At 59.6% G+C, this 18,922-nt stretch overlaps 1 protein-coding gene across 1 annotated transcript; it reads left to right on the top strand.

Annotated features, from left to right (window-relative positions):
- The first annotated feature begins 10,426 nt into the window (after positions 1 to 10,426).
- PTGDR (prostaglandin D2 receptor) lies at positions 10,427 to 14,087 on the top strand. Its single transcript, XM_052783622.1, is given in 3 exon segments — positions 10,427 to 11,301; positions 11,303 to 11,417; positions 13,438 to 14,087. Coding segments are annotated over 3 exon segments (1,083 nt in total). The 5' UTR covers positions 10,427 to 10,600; the 3' UTR covers positions 13,705 to 14,087.
- Positions 14,088 to 18,922: the final 4,835 nt, after the last annotated feature.

Below are 18,922 nucleotides of genomic sequence, written 5' to 3'. Positions count from 1 at the left end.
AACAAACTAGTGCCTTAAACATCCTGCTGGTTCTGGTAGGAAAGGGCTCTCGCAGGGAAGGGGTTGTGCACATCTCAGCTCCCTGAATCAGCACGCACAAGTTTTTTGGCCTCATGTCATAAGAAAAAGAGATGTCTGTGCCCCCCCCCGCCCCCCCATCCTTAATACCTGGAATCTGCTGGATAATTTCAGCCAAATCTGACAGTAGCATCTCTGAGGGTCTGTAAAACCAGAGAGAAGAAAGAGAGACCCTGTTAGCTGCCCGCTTGCCTAAGGTGGGCACAGCTTCGGCTTTGAGCTCAACCCTTATGAGCCATCTGAGAATCCACAACGGCTGCACGGCTGGCGTAAGCCCAGCTTACCGGCAGCGGGAACAAACTCTGCGTTGTGTCAGGGGCAAAGGGGGAATCGCTGGGTGACCATGGCCCTCCCGTGGGGCCGTGTCGCGGTATCTCTCTGGCTGGCTCCATCCATGGGACCGTAGCTCCTGGCTGGGCTCGCTGCCTTCCCCGTGGCTGTTTCCTTTCCCGGGAGCATCCCGGCGGGTGCTGACAGCGGGGAAGCCGTGACAGCGGGGCAGATTCCCACCAGCGCAGCACCCAGCTCTCGACATCATTGCCATTTTTGGGAACGGTTCTCCTTGACTTTGGTCTCGCTTCTTTGAATCAGCTTCGCCTCATGACTCACCGCCTTCTCGCCCTGGCCCACCGCTCCCACGCACGGGGACACCCTTCCCCGGCGGGTCAGGACCAAGAGATACATCAGGACTCGTCAGGTTCATCCTCAGGGATGCACGTGTTGCCCAGGTGGGTCTGGAGACCACCAGCCCCAAGGAGTGAGAGCACCCGCCGGACACCCAGCGATCCCAAGCCACCCGCCTGCACCCAGGCTTTCTGGCCCTGTCACAGCAGCTCGCAGCGCCTGGAGGATGTCCACCCACGCTGCAAATGATTTCCATACGCAGGGTCCATCCCACATGCTCCAGCTGTGACCCAGCACAGATCTTTCTGCTCGGGGCATCGAACGTGTTCTAGGAGAGAGTTTGTCCTTACGGAGAGCTGGGAAGATGGGGTGCTAGATCACAGGTGGGTGCATAATAGGGAAAACCAAGGTTTTTACAGAAAAAGGAGGGGTTCTTGGCCCTGGGCCACTTGGCTGGAGCAGAAGTGTGGGAAAATGGCTTGGTGCATGGAGAAGAGAAATAATTAAGGCACTACTCTAAAAGGCGAGATAGCAAGTGCTGAGCCCTCCCAGCTGGAAAGGTAGCGGAGCTCGGATCTCCCAGCACCCCAGGGACCCGGAGACTCACAGGATGGAAACACCGCTCCCACATGGAAAAGCTTCCCGAGGCATCTGAGCCCCAGCTCAAAGGATTGCTCCAGGTTTTAGAATGTACTTTAAGAGGTAAAGAAAAGGTTTGGGTTTTTTTAAATCCCTCTCCTTCCTTCCTCTCCCTAAATATTGCTCCAAAGCTGGTTTTGGTACCGCAGCTACCGGATGAACGTGCCGAGCCCTGCGAGCCCCCCGCGCTGCCGGCGTGCTGGGAGCTCGGTGCAGAGCTCACAGGGAGCTTGCGAGCGCGCCTGACGCTGACTGATTACTGCGCACCGTTCCCCCAAGATTAGCCACAAGTTCCTTATTTGGTCCGGGCTCCAGCAAACTCCCTGGCAAGAGGGGATTTCATCTGCCAGGGAGAGCAGCCCAGATGGGTTTATGCTGGGGCTGGGAGCATCCGCTGGGGCAGCAGGGAAGGAGCGTGTTCACAGCAAAGAGAAAATCAGCCCGTGCCCTGTGTTCCCCGGGAGGGGTCTCGTGTTTTTTTTCCTGCAGCACAAAACGCAGCAGACGCAGATTGCCTCTCCCCGTCACCCTCCGCGGCAGGTCTGGTCCCGCTCCATCGCAGGGCTCCGGCCTCCGACACGCACCGGGCTGAGCTGATGCAGCTTTGAGACGCTTCCCTGGGTGTTTATACCCTGAATCAAGAGTCCGCTGCAGAACGAGGTGTTATTTGCTGTACGGATTGGGTGCCCCTGGGATCTGCCCAGCTTCTCCCCACCTGGGGGTGGCCAGGGAGTCCCTGGGGAGCTGGGACCCTGTGGCTTGCCCTGGGAGCACTATCAGAGATGGGGTCCAGGCTCTGGTCACCCCTTGCTTGCTCTTCGCCCAAACAGCCCTTCCTAGGGCTCTAACAAAACCGAGGCTCTCCCCAAAACCTTTCTCCAGCTCATCTCTCCTCGCCTGACCTCCTCGGGCCTCCAGCCCTGACCCCTGCAGCACCCGAATGCTCCGGGGTGACTAATCCCAGCAATTAGCCTCGTTCCCTGCGTTTATCTCCTTCCTGCCTTTGTCTCCCCCTGACAGCCTCTCCGAGCAAATATGCTTTTAGCCACATTTTCCTGGCTCCGGCTCTCCAGCCAGCCTTTGTCCCGCCGAGTCTCTCCGAGCTGGGTGAAGAGGTTATTCTCCCCCGACACGTGTCCCTTCCGTCCGCCGCGATCAAACCGGTGACCAAAAAAAAGCACCCAGCAGCGCCGAGGTCACCCCGGCCCCTGGCAGTGGACAGGCCAGCTCGAACTGGAGGCGAGAGGATTTGTTCTTTAAATTGAAGACTGCTGCAGACCCAGGGGAGTTGCATGCTAAAAGGGATTTTAAGGCTGAGCGATCCGGCTAAATGGGGATAGAGTGCTTGGGCTAGTCTAAAATTCAATGGGAAATAGCGAAACACATGGGCAGCACATTTGGGAGCTGCCTTCTCCTGTTCCTCCGGCCAGGCTGTTGCATCCGCAGGGGAGCTCTGCGGACCCACCGAGTTTCAGGGGGACGTCAGCCCTCACGTGTGTCGGCTTGACCAGCCTCCCATAGCTAAAGGAGCAAGCCAGGCCGCTTTAATTTTTTTTTTTTTTTTTTTAGCTCTCCTGCTATTTTCATTTTTATTTTCTTTTCACTTCAGGATCCATCACCTCCCCTTGAAGTGAGCTTCAAAACCTCCCGGGATTTTTCCCCTCGGAGGCAGGGGCTGCTCTGCAGCCCTGCCGAGGGCTGTCTCGCTTTGCTTGGGCTCCTTGGGTGCTTTCGCCCCGACGTGGGTCCCTTCCCCGCAGCAGCCGGGGTTCTCCCATGGGCGAGCCCAGGCGGGGGGCTCGCCTCCGGCCTGGGGAATCCATGGAGAGGAGGAATGGGAGGTTTAGCCGGGGACGGAGGGGTTTCTCACACGACGCTCGGCGGGACGCCGCAACGAAGGACCTGCAGCTGCGGAATAACTCGTCCGGGGATGCGACTCCCGGGGTGACGCTCCTCACCCCTTTGCAGCGGCTGGGGTCGGTGGAATAAACCCCTTTTTGCCGACGCCGGGCCGGGCTCAGCCCTCCAGCCCAGGGAGCGGAGCCGCTGGGCCGTTCCCAATTTAAAGCAAAAAAAAAAAAAAAAAAAAGACAAAAAATTACAAAAAAAAAAAAAGAGAGAATTCCGCGGCCGGAGCCTTTCCCTGGTGCGGGGCAGCGCCCGGCCCGGCCCGGCCCGGGGCTGGGGCTGGGGAAGGAGAGGACGGCGGGGCCGGGCCCGGGGCCGGGGCGCGGGGAGCGAAGGGGCCGCGATCGGGATCGGCCCCGGCCCCGCCGCAGCGCGAGCCCTGCCGCCGCCTGCCGCACGCGCGCGCCGCTGCGCCCCGGGGCGCGCGGGGCCCCGGCCGGTCACGCGCCTACGGGCGGGCGCGCGCCCCGCCCCGCCCCGCCCCGTCCCCCGCCCCGCCGCCGCAGCGAGCGGACCCCGCCCCCGCCCCCGCCCCAGCCCCGGCAGGCACGCGCCGGGACTCCGCACCTCACGCCCGCACGTCCACGCGCTGCGCCGGCCCCCCCCCCCCCCCTTCCTCCCTCCCGTTTTCCTCCCTTCCTCCCATTTGCCTCCCTCCCTTCCTTCCTTCCACTTTCCTTCCTCCCGTTTTCCTTCCTTCCATTTTCCTTCCTTCCTTCCTTCCTTCCATTTTCCTCCCTTCCTTCCACTTTCCTTCCTTCCATTTTCCTCCCTCCCTTCCTTCCTTCCTCCCTTCCACTTTCCTTCCTTCCTTTCTTCCTGCCTTCCATTTTCCTCCCTTCCTTCCACTTTCCTTCCTTCCTTCCTCCCTCCCTTCCTTCCTTCCATTTTCCTCCCTCCCTTCCTTTCTTCCACTTTCCTTCCTTCCTCCCTCCCTTCCTTCCACTTTCCTTCCTTCCATTTTCCTTCCTTCCTCCCATTTTCACACCTGCCCTCCCTTCCTTCCTTCCACTTTCCTTTCTTCCTTCCTTCCTCCCATTTTCACACCTGCCCTCCCTTCCTTCCTTCCACTTTCCTTTCTTCCTTCCTTCCTCCCATTTTCACACCTGCCCTCCCTCCCTTCCTTCCTTCCACTTTCCTTTCTTCCTTCCCTCCTTCCTTCCATTTTCCTTCCTTCCTTCCTCCCTTCCACCTTCCATTTTCTTTCCTTCCTTCCTTCCTTCCTTCCACTTTCCTTCCTTCCTTTCTTCCTCCCTTCCATTTTCCTCCCTTCCTTCCAATTTCCTTCCTCCCTTCCATTTTCCCTCCTTCCTTCCTTCCACTTTCCTTCCTTCCATTTTCCTCCCTCCCTTCCTTCCTTCCACTTTCCTTCCTTCCATTTTCCTTCCTTCCATTTTCCTTCCTTCCATTTTCCTTCCTTCCTTCCATTTTCCTTCCTTCCTTCCATTTTCCTCCCTTCCTTCCACTTTCCTCCCTTCCTTCCTCCCTCCCTTCCTTCCACTTTCCTTCCTTCCATTTTCCTCCCTCCCTTCCTTCCTTCCACTTTCCTTCCTCCCATTTTCCTCCCTCCCTTCCTTCCGTCCTTCCTCCCTTCCTTCCTTCCATTTTCCTCCCTTCTTTCCACTTTCCTTCCTTCCTCCCTTCCTTCCTTCCACTTTCCTTCCTTCCATTTTCCTCCCTCCCTTCCTTCCTTCCTTCCTCCCTTCCTTCCTTCCATTTTCCTCCCTTCCTTCCACTTTCCTCCCTTCCTTCCTCCCTTCCTTCCTTCCATTTTCCTCCCTCCCTTCCTTCCTTCCACTTTCCTTCTGCCCATTTTCCTCCCTCCCTTCCTTCCACTTTCCTTCCTCCCATTTTCCTCCCTTCCTTCCTTCCTTCCTTCCATTTTCCTTCCTTTCTTCCTTCCATTTTCCTTCCTTCCTTCCATTTTCCTCCCTTCCTTCCACTTTCCTTCCTTCCTCCCTCCCTTCCTTCCTTCCACTTTCCTTCCTCCCATTTTCCTCCCTCCTTTCCTTCCTTCCACTTTCCTTCCTTCCACTTTCCTTCCTTCCATTTTCCTTCCTTCCTCCCTTCCATTTTCACCTGCACCAGCCCACCCTCCCTCCCTTTCACTTTCCTTCCTTCCACTTTCCTTCTTTCCTTCCATTTTCCTGCCTTCCTCCCTTCCTTCCATCCTTCCTTCCATTTTCCTTCCTTCCTTCCTTCCTCCCTTGCTTCCTCCCTCCCTTCCACCTTCCATTTTCTTTCCTTCCTTCCTTCCCTCCCTCCCTCCCTCTCTTCCTTCCTTCCTTCCTCCCATTTTCCTTCCATTTTCCTCCCTTCCTCCCTCCCTCCCTCCCTTCCCCCCCTGCCTCTCCCCCCCCCAGCCCCCAGCCCCTCTCCCCGCACTCCGCCCATCCTTCCCCCCCCCGGGCCAATTCCCCCCCCGCTCTCACTCCCAGGCCCCATCTCCCCCCCCAAGCCCCAGGACCCCCCCCCCCCCCCAGCCCTTTCCCCAGGGAACGGCCGCGGGGAAGCGTGCGGGGCACACGCCCCGTGACTCGCCCTCGGTCACGCCGGGAACGCCACCGAGCTCCACCAAACCGCTTTCCTCCCTCGTTCCGGTCATCCCACGCCCGGGACAAACCCTGCCCCGGGTTTTCGGGGCTTGTGCAATCGAGGCGGCGTTGCTCCACCGTCCCCCTCCTCGCCCGACGCCTTCCCGCCCCGCGCCTGCTGGCTTTCTCCCCCTTGTTTTCCTCCCTTTAGGCAAACCGGACGGGATCCGATCCGACGATCCGATGCGATGCCGGCAGCTCCCCGAAACGCGGTGGGAGGAGGCGGCCGCGGCACCTCGACCCGTTGCCCCCCCGCGGCCCGAGCCGGCTGCCGCTCGCGGCAGATTTTCCGCCCGGCCGAGGCTATTTCCTCCTCGAGGGGAGCGGCGCTGCGATAACGCAGCTGGAAACAATCCCCGGGGTTTCTCCCGCCTGGGTCGCCCGATGACTCGGAGCGGGGCTGTTCTTCCCAGCTCGGAGGGACCGTGCATCCCAGTAGCCCCCCCCCAAGCCCCTCCTCTCCCCGGGGACGCTGTCACGGTCAGGACAAGGGGACACGGGGACTTTCACCAGCTGCCGCTTCTGCCTCTATCCGCCGACTTAAAGCGGGGTGTTTGGGCATGTTTAAGATGCTCGGGGCATCTTCCCGACAAGGAAAACCCATCATCCTAGGAGGAAAAGCACCGGGATATCACCAACTTGGGTGCTCCCCATCCCCGTGCCCCGACTCCCCGGGGTGCAGCACCCTGGGTGCCTCCCCAACCTGTCATCGCATCACTTGGGCCACGGGAGCACCCACGTGCCCACGTCGGGGAGCTGTGAATCCCCAAATCCCGCCGCTTGGAAAGAGTGAAAGGCGGAAAGCCTGGTGGGTGTTTAGTCTGGGGAAATCGGAGCTGGGGAAAATGTGGGAACAGTCAGGAAAGGACACCAGGGAGGGGAAGGCGATGCTCTGCCCCTGTTCCCTGCAGAACCGGGGTTCCCGGGAAGGGGACCGGGGTTGGGATGAGTGAGGAAGCACCAGCCAGCGGTGATGGAGCGTTCCCGGGCAGGGAGAAGGTTTGGCTTTTCCTCGCAGGACCCTCCCGGCCTTATTTGTTCGACACGCGAATATCCAGCGAGAGCTGCCAAAGCCGCCGTTCCCCAACCAGCCGCATCCCTCCGTCCGGCTCTCCGGCACGGCGCTGCCTGCCAAAACCCTCCCCATCTAACGGGGATCTAAATTAGGTTATTCAGACACCGCTACAAACAGTTCCAAAGCGAGTGCTGAGCTGGAGAAAGGCGAGAAAATCACAGTACGGTCGCCCCGAGCCGTGTCGTTGATGAAGAACAGACGGACACAGCTTCTCCAGGCACGGCTCTTTGGGGAAAGCCGGGCTTGGCAATAACACGGCACGGCGGTGGAGCAGGCGTCCGCTCGCCGCCCCTCGCCACCACTCAGCTGGCGAGGAGAAGCTGTATGGAGTCAGGAAGAGTTTTGGAAAAAAAAAACCAAACAAAACCCAACCCTGAAATTCCTTGCGGATGCTTCAAGTTTTTCCATTTGCCTCCTCGGTTTTGTGGCGTGCTGCTTTTTCTTCCGCTTTGGGTTGTTTTTATACTGGGGGTTTTTTTCCCCCTCTCCGCCAGGAATGTGACCGGCAAGAAGAGGGTCACATCGGAAGCGTGACGAACAGGAGAGATTCGTCATATGCGGTGACGAGACTTTCTCAAAATCATTTTTCCCCCCCAAATAGCTGCAATTTATGCAAATGAACAAAAAAAGAGCTAAACAGGGACTCGGTGCATCTGGCTGCCCACACTGGTTTCTCTCCCAGGGGAGATGAAGGAGGGAGATGAGTCTGCGGTTACGCTCCCGGCTGCACACCTACCCCGGCCCCGAGCCTGGCTCGACGGCGCCGGGGGCTGGATCCCCCTCCGCAGAGAAGGACGGTCCCCGTGGCCGGCCGTGCTCAGCGTCAGACCTTCCAGCAGCGGGAGAAGGAGCTGGGACCGGGTGGAAAGCATCCCCCCTCTACCCGGGCTGCCTCGTGCACCTCGGAGGCATGGCCGGACCAGGAGATAGTCCCCAAAAGCCTTCTCCATCCCATGTTTTTCCCCATTGCGCTGGTACCGAGCAGCCCGAGGACAGGAACAGCAGCGTCCCCTGGTCCTTCGGGGTTTCCAGTGTATCTGGGGGCAGCACCCACCCCCAATAAGGGCTGGATTTTGTCATGGTTCCTCCTCCTCCTCCTCCTCTCTCCAAGCAACCTGTTTCTGTTGAATTTGGCCTTCTGGCTTTGTCCAGCAGGCTGGCGTCTGTCAAGAAACTTCGCAGCGGTGGTGGGGAAGCCACCAGAAGACTTTGGTCTCTTCTCCATCGGAGCAGACCGGCGGTGATGTGCCCTTCGTGGGACCGCGCGGTGTCATCGCTCAGCCGGCAGCCCGTGCCCGGGTGATGGGGAGCAGCATCCCCTAACGCCCACGGTGCAGGGAGGAAAGCAAAGCCCAGGCATTTTACTTGAAGAGGTGACTCCTGCGGACAGAGGCAGCTTGCCTGGGGTGGGGTTTTGGTTCAAGATGGCAACTTTCTGCTCTGAGCAAGGAGTGGAGATGCTCTGCCCACGTGCAAGCCCCAGCCTGCGGCGAGGACCGTTCCTCCCTGGCGTTTGCAGCATCGCAGCAGGGCTGGCACCGATCGCTCCGGGGCCCAGGACAGATACCGTCCTCCCAGCCCTTGGGAGTCGGTAAATCAGCTCTCGGGAGCTGCTGGGCTCCCCTTCCAAATCTTCATCCTAGGGAAAACCTGAAGGATTTGAGCCCGTCTTCCCCCGGGTCCACGCTGCCGGTATCACCCCAAAAAGAGGATCCCAGGCCTGGAAAGAGGTGCCGCATGCTCTGCAGAGGACTACGCTCACCGGGGTGCTGGCAAGCCGCCTTCTTGCCCTTCCCGGCGTGTCATCCTCGGGGAGCTGACGACAGCCGGCGGGGCCAGGGAGCTGGGCCTGCTAAAGAAGGCAGCGGGTGTGTTTTTGAGGCTCTGGCTGGGAGGATTATCGCTCAGATTGCTTCTCCAAAAAGGCTGAATTTCTTCTTCCCTGGGCCCCAGGCAGGAAGCAGCCGCTGGGTTCGCGTTCAGCCCTAGCGAGGGCAGCACTTCAACACCGCATGTATGCAAGTGCTGAGCTGCAACGAGTTTTTTTCTCGATTTTTTTTCCAGAACTGGGGCTTGCACCAGCACAGAGCACCAGCTACAAACGGTCCCTGCCCTCTCTGCCGGAGAAGTCACCAGCTCCCTTCGTGCAGTATGAGAAATACAGTCCATTGCTAAAACATGCCAGGGCTGATGTCTGGCCCCTTAGACCTCCTTTCCCACCCCTCCTGTCATCTTGATACCTTCCTGCGCTTCGTGTACACTCATCCAAAGTAGCAAAAAGGGGTCTGAAAGCAGACAACTGTGGTTTCAAGCTTATTCATCATCACATGTATCCTGCAAGCTGCGGTACACAGTATGCAGTGGCATTTCTGTGGCCACTTCTTTTCCTGGAAGAAGCTCCGGGGGCTTCTCCTGAGGTTTGCTTCTGGGATAGCGGAGCACTGACACGAGCACGGAGGGGCTGGGACCCCCGTAACGGGGGGCTCGGCAGCGGTACCACCGCACGGCAGGCGTGCCGGGTGGGGTACAGGGAGAAGTGATGCCTGGCCAGGTTGAAGGCTCAAGTGCAGCACGTCTCCCGAGATGTACAGAAGCACGGGCACCCCGAGGAGCGAGCGCACATGGCACGCTGCTCCCTGAGAGAGCACGGGGCGCTGGGCAGCAGATGGGCCCCAGCAGCGAAATGCCCCTGGGGTAACTCTGCCCAGTCCCTGCCTTACCTACACCAGTGCAGCAGCTGGGCTTGGCCCCAGCCCTCTCCCCCATAACACCCCCAGGAGCTCAGCCCCAGCCTCTACCTACCCCGTAACCCCGCTAAGGGCTCAGACCTGACCCCCTCACCCGTAACCCCCCCCGCCCATGGGCTTGGCCCCAATTCCCTCACTTGTAACTATCCCTGGGGCTCAGCCCTGACCCCTTACCTTCACCCTCGCCAAGGGGCTCCGCTCCAGCTCCCTCCCCTATAACCCCCCCTTCCAGGGACTCAACCGTGCCCCCCTTACCCATACTCTGTCCTCTACCCCATAACCCACCCCCTGAGGAACTCGGCCGTGCCCCCCTCACCCGTAAGCCCCGCAGGGACTCAGCCCCCATCTTCTACCCTGTACCCCCCCTCCTCCAAGACCCTCAGCCCTGACCCCTTACCTTCAACCCCCCCAAGGGGCTCCGCTCCAGCTCCCTACCCTATAACCCCCCCCCCTCCCAGGGTCTCAGCCCTGAGCCCCTTCCCTCCAAACCCCCAGGGTCTCAGCCGTGTCCCCCTTACCCCCCCCCCCCCCCAGGGACCCTGCACCCTATTCTCCACCCCATAACCCCCCCTGCCCAGGGACCCAGCTTACCCGTAACCCCCCCCCCCCCATCCCGGGGACTCAGCCCCGGCCCCTTTCCCATCCCTCCTCCCGGGACTCCCCCGTCCCGGTCTCCCGGGGGACCGGCGCGTCCCTCCGCCCCGCAGGCTCCTTCCGACGGCCCGGGGAGGGCCGGCCGGCGGGAAGGGGCCGCCCCGGAGGCCGTACCCGATCGTTCCGTCCCGCCTCTCCCCTCCGTCCCTCCTTCCCTCCGCCGGCGGGGGCCGCTCGCCCCACCGGGCCAGTCGCCGCCGGCAGCCGCGGGGTTCCTCCCGGTGCTTGGCCGGGTTATCCCATCCCCGCTACGGGTCCGTCCCCGTTCTTGGGATAGCCCGATGGAGACGGAGGGTTACCGGTGCCGTAGCAGCCGGTACATCGAAAGCGGACAGTCGGCGGTGCCCGGTTCGGTGCTTTTCGCCGCCGGGCTCTTGGGGAACGTGCTGGCGTTACTGCTGCTGGGTCAGCACCGACGGCGTTCCCGCTCTCCCGGTGGTCGCCCACCGCGGGTCTCCGCTTTCTACGTGCTGGTGAGCGGGCTGGCCGTTACCGACTTGCTGGGCAAGTGTTTGCTCAGCCCCATCGTGCTGGCCGCCTACGCCTACAACCGCAGCCTCAGCGAACTGGGACCCGGCGGGCGCAGCGAGGGCGAGCCGGGCGTCCTCTGCCAGCTCTTCGCCTTCCTCATGGCCTTCTTTGGGCTGGCCCCCACCCTGCTGCTGCTGGCCATGGCGTTGGAGTGTTGGCTCTCGCTGGGGCATCCCTACTTCTATCGACGGCATCTCACCCGGCGGCTGGGTGCCGCCTCGGTGCCGGCGGCGGCGGGGCTCTGCGCCCTTTTCTGCGCCCTGCCGCTGCTGGGTTTCGGGGTGCCCATGCAGTACTGCCCGGGGACGTGGTGCTTCATCCGCATGGCCGGCGGTGGGCCGCGGCAGCTCGCCTTCCCCGTCCTCTACGCCAGCCTGATGGGCCTCTTGGTCTTGGCCATCGGCGCCTGCAACGTGAGCAGCATGCGGCACCTCTACGGCATGGCCCGGCGGCAGCCCCGCCGTGGACCCCCCCCCCGCCACCGCCCCGCGCATGGAGGAGCTCGACCACCTCATCCTGCTGGGGCTCATGACCGCCCTCTTCACCATCTGCTCCCTGCCGCTCATCGTGAGTAACCCAGCTGACCCCCACCCCCCGGAACAGCCCCCCCGCCCCCGGGGGCTTGGGTTGTTGCTTTGACCCCCCCCGAATACCCACCGCCCCATCCCCGGGGGTCAGTCGTTACATTAACCCCCTGGAAAACAAAATCCCCCCTCCCCGCCACCTCCTGCCAAGGAGGCTGGATTGTTGCTTTGGCCCCCTCGGAGCAGTCCCTCACCCCGTCCATGGGGGTCAGGTCATTGCCTAAAGCCCCTTGGAATAACCCCCCCATCAGCACCACTCAGTCCTGGGGGGGTGGCAGGTCATTGCTTTGGCCCCTTGGAATAAAGCCTGGCACTACCACCTGCTCCTGGGGGCTCAGGGAATTACTTTGCCCCCCTCTGACTACTCCCCCAGCCTGTCCGCAGGGGTCAGGTCACTGCCTAAACCCCTTCGGCATAACCACCACTCAGTCCTGGGGGGGTGGCAGGTCATTGCTTTGGCCCCTTGGAATAAACCCTGGCACCACCACCCACTCCCGGAGGTGTTGGGAGGGGGGCTTCATTGCTTTAGTCCCCTCTAAATAACCACCACGACCACCCTGTCCCCAAGGATCAGGTTATTGCTTTAAGCCCCTTAGAATAAACCTCCCCCCCCATTCCAGGGGCTTGCCCCCCTCTGAATACCCACCGTCTGCAGAGCTTAATTTATTGCTCTAACCCCTGTGGAATAACCCGTCATCACCACCATTCTGTGCCAGAGAAGTTGGGGGGGGGTGTCGGATAACTGTTTTCACCCCCTCTGAGTGTCCCCCACCCTGTCCCAGGGGTCTGGCTGTTGCTTTAACCCCCCTGGAATAACCCCCAGCACCACCACCCTGTCCCAGGAGGAGGGGGGGTTATTTCATTGCTTTAATCCCACTGGAATAACCACACCACCACCACCCTGTCCCGGTTCATTGCTTAAACCTCCTTCGAATAACCCCCCCCCCACACCCATCAGCACCAGCCCGTCCCGGGGAGGGTCGGGTCATTGCGTTGCCCCCCCCAGAATACCCACCACCAGCACCATGTCCCCAGGGTTTAGTTCATTGCTTTAACCCCCATGGAATAACCCCCCTATCACCACCACTCTGTCCCAAAGGTGGTGGGGGGGTGGGTAATTACTTTGCCCCCCTCTGAGTGTCCCCCACCCCTTCCCAGGGGTCTGGTAGTTGCTTTAACCCCATTGGAATACCCCCCCCCCCGTCACCCCCCCCCCCGTGTCTCTGGGGTTGCCCCAGAGGTGTTGGAGGTGTTGGGGGGGAGTCAGTTCATGGCTTTAGCCCCTTGAAATAACTCGCCCCCCCAGCACCTATTCCTAGGGAGGTTGGTTCACTGCGTTAGACCTTTCAATAACCCCCCCCTTCGTTCCCCCCCGCCTCCCGGAGGTGCCGAGTAGATCCAGCTCCCTTTGAACCGCACTGGATTTCCCGACTTGGGGGAAATCCTGCCTGAAATCCTCCCCCTTTTTCCCCAGGGTTGGGGGTCCCACTGGTGGGGTGGGGGTGGGAGACCCCTAGCATGACAGAGCCCTTGTTGCCCCCCCACTCCCAGTGCTCCATGTGCCGGGACCGGATCCTGCAGCACTGGGCTGCGGTCCAGCCGAGTTATCCGACGGATGCCTGGTCCGATACCCTTCGCAGCGGGGTTGGGGGGGGCATCACGAGTGGGGTGCCCCAAGCCTCGGGGGCACAGCAGCACCCACTGCTGCAGCCTGCGGAGGTTGGATGCTCCCTTTACTCCGTGACACAACCCCGGTCCCTGGGATCGTATCTTCAGCTCTAACTTTCTGGCCCTGATGGGGACATGGTCCCCCTGTGCCAGGATCCAGCCCCAAGTCCCAAAGTTTCGGGGTCTGCAACCCACAACACGTGCTGATTCGATGCATAAGGATATCGAGGGGTTAAAACCTCTTTTGCTTCCCCCCGGGATTCTTTTTGCTCTCAGCTTTACCCCCGTAGGGACATCTTCCTTCATTTTTCCCTATTTCTTCGTTTTTTGGACAGATCCGGGCGTACATGGGGGCCTTTGCCGCCGATTTCAACGAGGACGCTGACCTCAGCGCCCTGCGGTTTCTCTCCGTGAACTCCATCGTGGACCCCTGGGTCTTCATCATCTTCCGCACCTCCGTCTTCCGCACGTTCGTCCGCAGGCTTTGCCGGAGGCTGAATTCCCGGAAAGCCACCCTGAAAGGACCCGACCCGGGGGGGGATAACCAGTTCTGTCCCCTGGGCTGGCGCAGGACAGACACCCCGCAGCTCGGCTTCCCCTGAGCGCGCGGGGGTCTTGCAGAAGCTGGCGGCTGCTGGTGAGGATGAGGAACGAGCCTTCGGCCCCGCGGCCCCGCTCCGGAGCATCCCGGGGCAGCACGGGGCTGTCGCAGGTGGGGACGGCGTCCAACTCGCAGCGAGGGGTGGGCGTGAAGTGTTTCTGCTCCCTCCCCGGGCTGCTTTTTTGCCCCGGAGAGGAACCAGAGGGGCGGACTCCCGGGTACCTGTGAATATTTCCAAGCAGCAGCACTTTGTGGAGGGTTTGGGGAGCCTTTGGCTCCAGAAAAGCAGGAGGGTTTTGGCGTGTGGCTTCAGGGCAGCGGGGACGCACAGGGAGGAGAGGTGTGTGTGTCTCCCCGACAAATAAAAGTGGTTCAGAGCCCTGCTCCATTGCCTTGTCCTGTGCGTGAGCCCCTTCCACGCCGAGGGGGGGGTTATCCGGAGGTGGTTTGGGGTGTCCCCGGCTTGGCCGAGGGGGCTGTGAAGGAGCCTTTGGGCATGTGGAGACTCAGAAACTTGGGCAGCAGCTCACGGCCGTGCCGAAGAGCCGGAGGGCGGGGGGGGTCCCTCCCCAGGATGCCCATCACCCCTCCGTGGAATGCCTGTCATCACTTCTCTAACCCCGTATCCCCCCAGCGGGGCTGTGGTTTCTCTGCTGTGGCTTGCTCTTCTCTTGAAAATTGCTTCCTCCAAGCGCTGATGTTGCATTTGTGTTACTCAGATGGCTACCTGTCCTGCTGTAATTATTTTAATTCGGTATTTACGATGATCCTGAGGCCTAATAAGGGCAGTAATTGAGAGAAAGCAGAGCCCAGGATGTATAACCTCGTGGTGCAAGCATGCAAGCGAACGATCATTTTAGTGAAAGATCCATTTTCCCTCAACCGCACTTATTAACTGGATTTAATATCTGCCTTAAGTGGCCATTTAGGCCAAAAAAATTATGATGACCAAAGTTCCTATCTGCTTAGTGTCCTTGGAGGAGACAGGGCAAATATTTCTCTCCCTCTATTTAGCTAAGCCTTGCAAGGTGTAGTCGTGTTCCTGCGAGTTCTCATGTGATATTTATTCTTGGTGTCAAATGGATTCTGCTTTTGAAGGAAGAAACTCAGGCAAATTTGTCTTGGGACTTTTGGGAGGTGACCTGGTTGGGTTGGCTCTGGCTGTTTGACCTGCCAGGCTCTCCTGGCTGGAGAAAAGGGTAGAGCTGTATTTGGGGGGACCTGCAAGCTCCCTGCTCAGCACCTCTCGTCGGGGTTTTCTAAGGAGAAGGAAATGAAATGAAGGTTGGTTGGCGTATCGGTTTCATGTTACTGGCGTGTTATTGACTTGGAGATGGCTCACGTGGGACCGCGGAGTCAACAGCCCGGAGCCTGCTCTGTGGCTTTCGCCGGACCTGTTTCGCCGCAGCAGGATGAAGGCCAGGTGAGATAACGGCTCTGCAAAACCTTGCCGTTGTCCTCCCTGGGCTGGGATCTCCTCCACCGTATGGATCCACGCACCGCTCAGGACAGACGGACCAGACACGGCCGGGCCAGGAGCGTGCAGCGATGCGAGCCGTGGGTGCTCCGTGGGTGCCCAGGCTGGGACGGGCCATCATCTGCCCATCACCCCAACGAGGAATCACTCCTAGAGAGCCTCCCAGGAGAGGTCCCTGCCCCACGATATGTGCATTTAGAGCCCAGGGCAACCATGCTCTGTGGAAAGCGGCAATTAAATTAAAAAACCCCAAACAGGTCCTTTATTAAGGTGCATGAATACAGACTCCATCCGAGCCCTGAGTTGATGCACAGACCGCAATGTCTGACCCATCCGTGACTTTATCATCAGAGAAAAGAAATCATGGAGCCACCGAGCTCGGCCAGGGCTTGCAGGCTGCCAGGGTGACCCCCCCGTCCCTGCACTGTCCCCCTTCCCCGGCTGGGCCCGTGCACGTCCCAGCGACCTTGACATGTTCATCTGACTTCAGTAGAGCTAATTTTAATCAGCGTTCTGCCCTTACTGGTGTGCTACCTGCTCTGGGAGCAGACTTGGAGTCTCCAGCCGGTCACCGCTGCCTCCGGGCGAGCCGAACTCCGGCTGCAGCCAACAAGGTTTGCACCGGCGGCTGAACGCCAGGCCGCCTTCCAAGCAGATAAATCACTCCTCGGCATGTTCGTGGGGCCTGGGACTGCCATATCATGGTCCTCTCCAGAGATGGCAGCACGTCCCCAGCCAGGGCTGGGCTCCCCAGCCGGCCTGAGCACATTGGGCACAGCCGCTGCAAGGAGGGGGCTGCCACTCTCCACCCCAAGATTCTCCCTTGGGCAACCCACTTTTTAATGCCCGAACGCATATAGTTTGGAGCTTCAGGGGTTACATCAAAGCTCAGAGCCCCTTCCTATTACTGAGCTTGGAAAAAATGAAAATAAAATTAAAATAAAAAAAATGATCCCAGCAACACGCGATTTAGTTGTAAATGTTGCTAAACAGGAACCAAAAAAGCCTAGAGGCTCAGGGTTCTCCGGCCAAACGCTGAGGAGGTGAGAGCTGCTGTGGGAGCCCTCCCCGATCGCATCCTCCTCCTCCTCTTCCTCCCGGGCTCCTTGCACTGCTCAGTCATTCCCCGTGGGCCCCCTCCGTGCCAGATTGCTCCTGTGCCAGCGATCCTCAAAGGGACGGACGTAATGCTTAATGGAGGCAATAAAGAGACGCTGCTCGGTGCAAGGCTGTGGCTCACACCAACGATGTTCTTTCCGGAGCTGTTGTGCCGTGCCCGCTGCCCTCCGGCAACGCCGGCTGCCCTGTCCCACGCTCGCGGTGTCACCGGTGTCACCGGCATCACCTAACCCTGCCTCCCGCTCCTTTCCTGGACATAAATCGAGCATGGTTAATTGTTTTGGTTTTTTTTTTTTTTCAGCTCATGAAATCCAGACACAACTTTGCACAAGCTCATTTCCCGGCAAATTGTTTAGCTCTTGCAAAGAGCCCTTTTTTTTTATTGTCTGCCTGCATTTTTCAGCCATTCTGGAAGCAGGAAGGCGCGTGCCTGGGCAGGCAGCAGCACCGGGGCTGCCAGGCACCCGAGCCAGGGTGCTCAGCCTGCGGGGCTGTAAGACACAACCAGCCGGTGAACGGGTTGATTTTTTTTTTTTAACCCAGCAAGCCAAGGCACCGAAACCTGGACCTGCCGCGCCGGTGCTCAGCCCTGCTTTTCCAGGGTGGTGAGTGAGGCCGCTGGCAGCACCGGTGTACGAGATAAGGGATGAGGCTGGGAAGGCTTTGGAAGAAAAATGATGTCTGGCTTTGCTAAACACAAGTCAGATGGGTTTTTGGTTTAAGAGGGTTGAAATCCACCCATGCAGTCCATCCCTCCACGCACAGGAGGGCTGGGCTTCTCCCTGCCTGCGGTGCCAAAGCTGTCCTTGAAAACCCACCAGGGATGGAGCAGGATCCCCAACCATAGGCAGTAAACTCCAGGGATTGAGTCCTCTTGGCTTCAGGATTTATATGAAATTCATGGAGCTTTCCTACAAGCCCAGAGTTTTTTCTCCAACTGGACCAGCCCTGGAAAGCTTCTTTTAGGGAAAACAACGCCAATGACCCTTGGGAGGACATATGGTCCTTGTTAGAGGCAAGACACCTGAGATAACCATGGAAGCAAAAGGAAGAAAACAAACACATCCCAAGAAACGGACAGATGGTACCAAGTGGCATGTTCCTGGTTTTGAGCTCAGAAGGGGGAGAAAAAAAAAAAAAAGCCTAGCAATTTTCCTATTATTGCAAAAATATCCCATCAGAGGCGACTGTCGGTTGAGAAGTCTGAAGCCCCAAAAGGGTATTTAAGGCTCCATTAGCTGCCAGGAAAATGAGCTCCAGAAGATGCCAAAACCCCTTCCTGAGCTGTGACACACAAGACCAGAAAGGAGTGGGAGGCTGGGAAAAGCCTTGGAGCAACCACCCTACGGGGTGCCTGCTGCTTGGAAAAGGTCTCCAGGTGAGCGGACCGCAGTCTCCGTAAGCTGCTCAGATGGACCAGGCCAGGATTGGGCCTCAGCTCCATTTTTTAACCTGATTTTTGTGGATACCACGGAGGGCTGGACGTGCCAGGGTCCCATCCAGCCCTCGGGAAGCCAACAGCATCGCTCCCACCATCGGCTGCGTCCACATGCTTCGGTGCTCTGCTGCATCGGGTCTGCGGGGCTGGGAGGGGAGTTCAAAGGGGTTCTGGGACGTGCGTTTTTCTGGCCCACCTGCACGGAGGGTTAGTCTGGGAGTCGGCTAAAACACCTTCCCCTCCATCACACCCATTGCTTTGGCCATGGGAACGGGAAGGGCTGGGGCTGCGGGTGCCCCTGCCGCCGGCGGGGTGACTGCACGTCCTCCCCACCGCGCTGAAGAAGCCTTCGAGCTGCGTTACGTGGGAAACCAAAGCGAGGAATAGGAGCAGCCCGTCGGAAATGAAGGTGCTGTCACAAACCGCAGCTCACCCAGCCCTGGAGTTTGCCGTATACCATATTTCCTTTACGAAGTTCCTGTTACAAAAAGCAAGGTTTTAAAAATAACAGCCAAAACGTGCTTGTGGCAGCAACCTGCCGCGACCACACTGGAGCTGAGCAATGCTGCATTGTTTCACCGGGGTTTGGGGGGACCGGTTTTGCGTTACATCATGGATGAAGGGGTGCACCTGAGCCCTGCCTGGCATCCAGCTGAGCCGGATCCCGGCTCGGAGGCCAAGGGCAAAGGTTTTGCTCTCAGCAAGGTGGGGAGAGGATCGGGGTCATGACTCGGGAAATACTACGCAACAGCGAGAGCTTCCTGTGCCATTTGCCGAGCCCGAAGCCCCAGCAGAAGGAACTTTTCTGGAGCTGGTATTTGGGGCAGATGAGCCGCGCTCAGCCAGGCTTGCAGTGGGAAGAGCGGTTCCCTCCGATGTGTCCCCCACTCATGACCGGACACCGGCCGCAGGCTGCACCCCCATGAGGACCTCTTATGACATATAGGAAAGGGGGGCAATGGGGACATGGTGTGGGGCTGGCCATGGGGCAGGGTGTTCTCCGTGGGCTCCGGCTGCCTCTGGGGCCATGGGGGACCCGCACAGCCCGGATCAGCTGTGGCTCCCCGGTAAATCCGCCCCACACCAGGCCGGTGGAGATGGCACTGGGGCTCATCATGCCTTGGGGGTGCCTCTGCCCACCTGGGGTTCCCTGAGCAGCACCAGCACCACGGTTCCATGTGAACT

This window comes from Harpia harpyja, chromosome 3 (assembly GCF_026419915.1).
Source record: "Harpia harpyja isolate bHarHar1 chromosome 3, bHarHar1 primary haplotype, whole genome shotgun sequence".
In the NCBI taxonomy this organism is placed as follows: domain Eukaryota; kingdom Metazoa; phylum Chordata; class Aves; order Accipitriformes; family Accipitridae; genus Harpia; species Harpia harpyja.
Note: the sequence above shows the minus strand (reverse complement) of the source record. Positions and strands in the feature narration are given on the sequence as shown.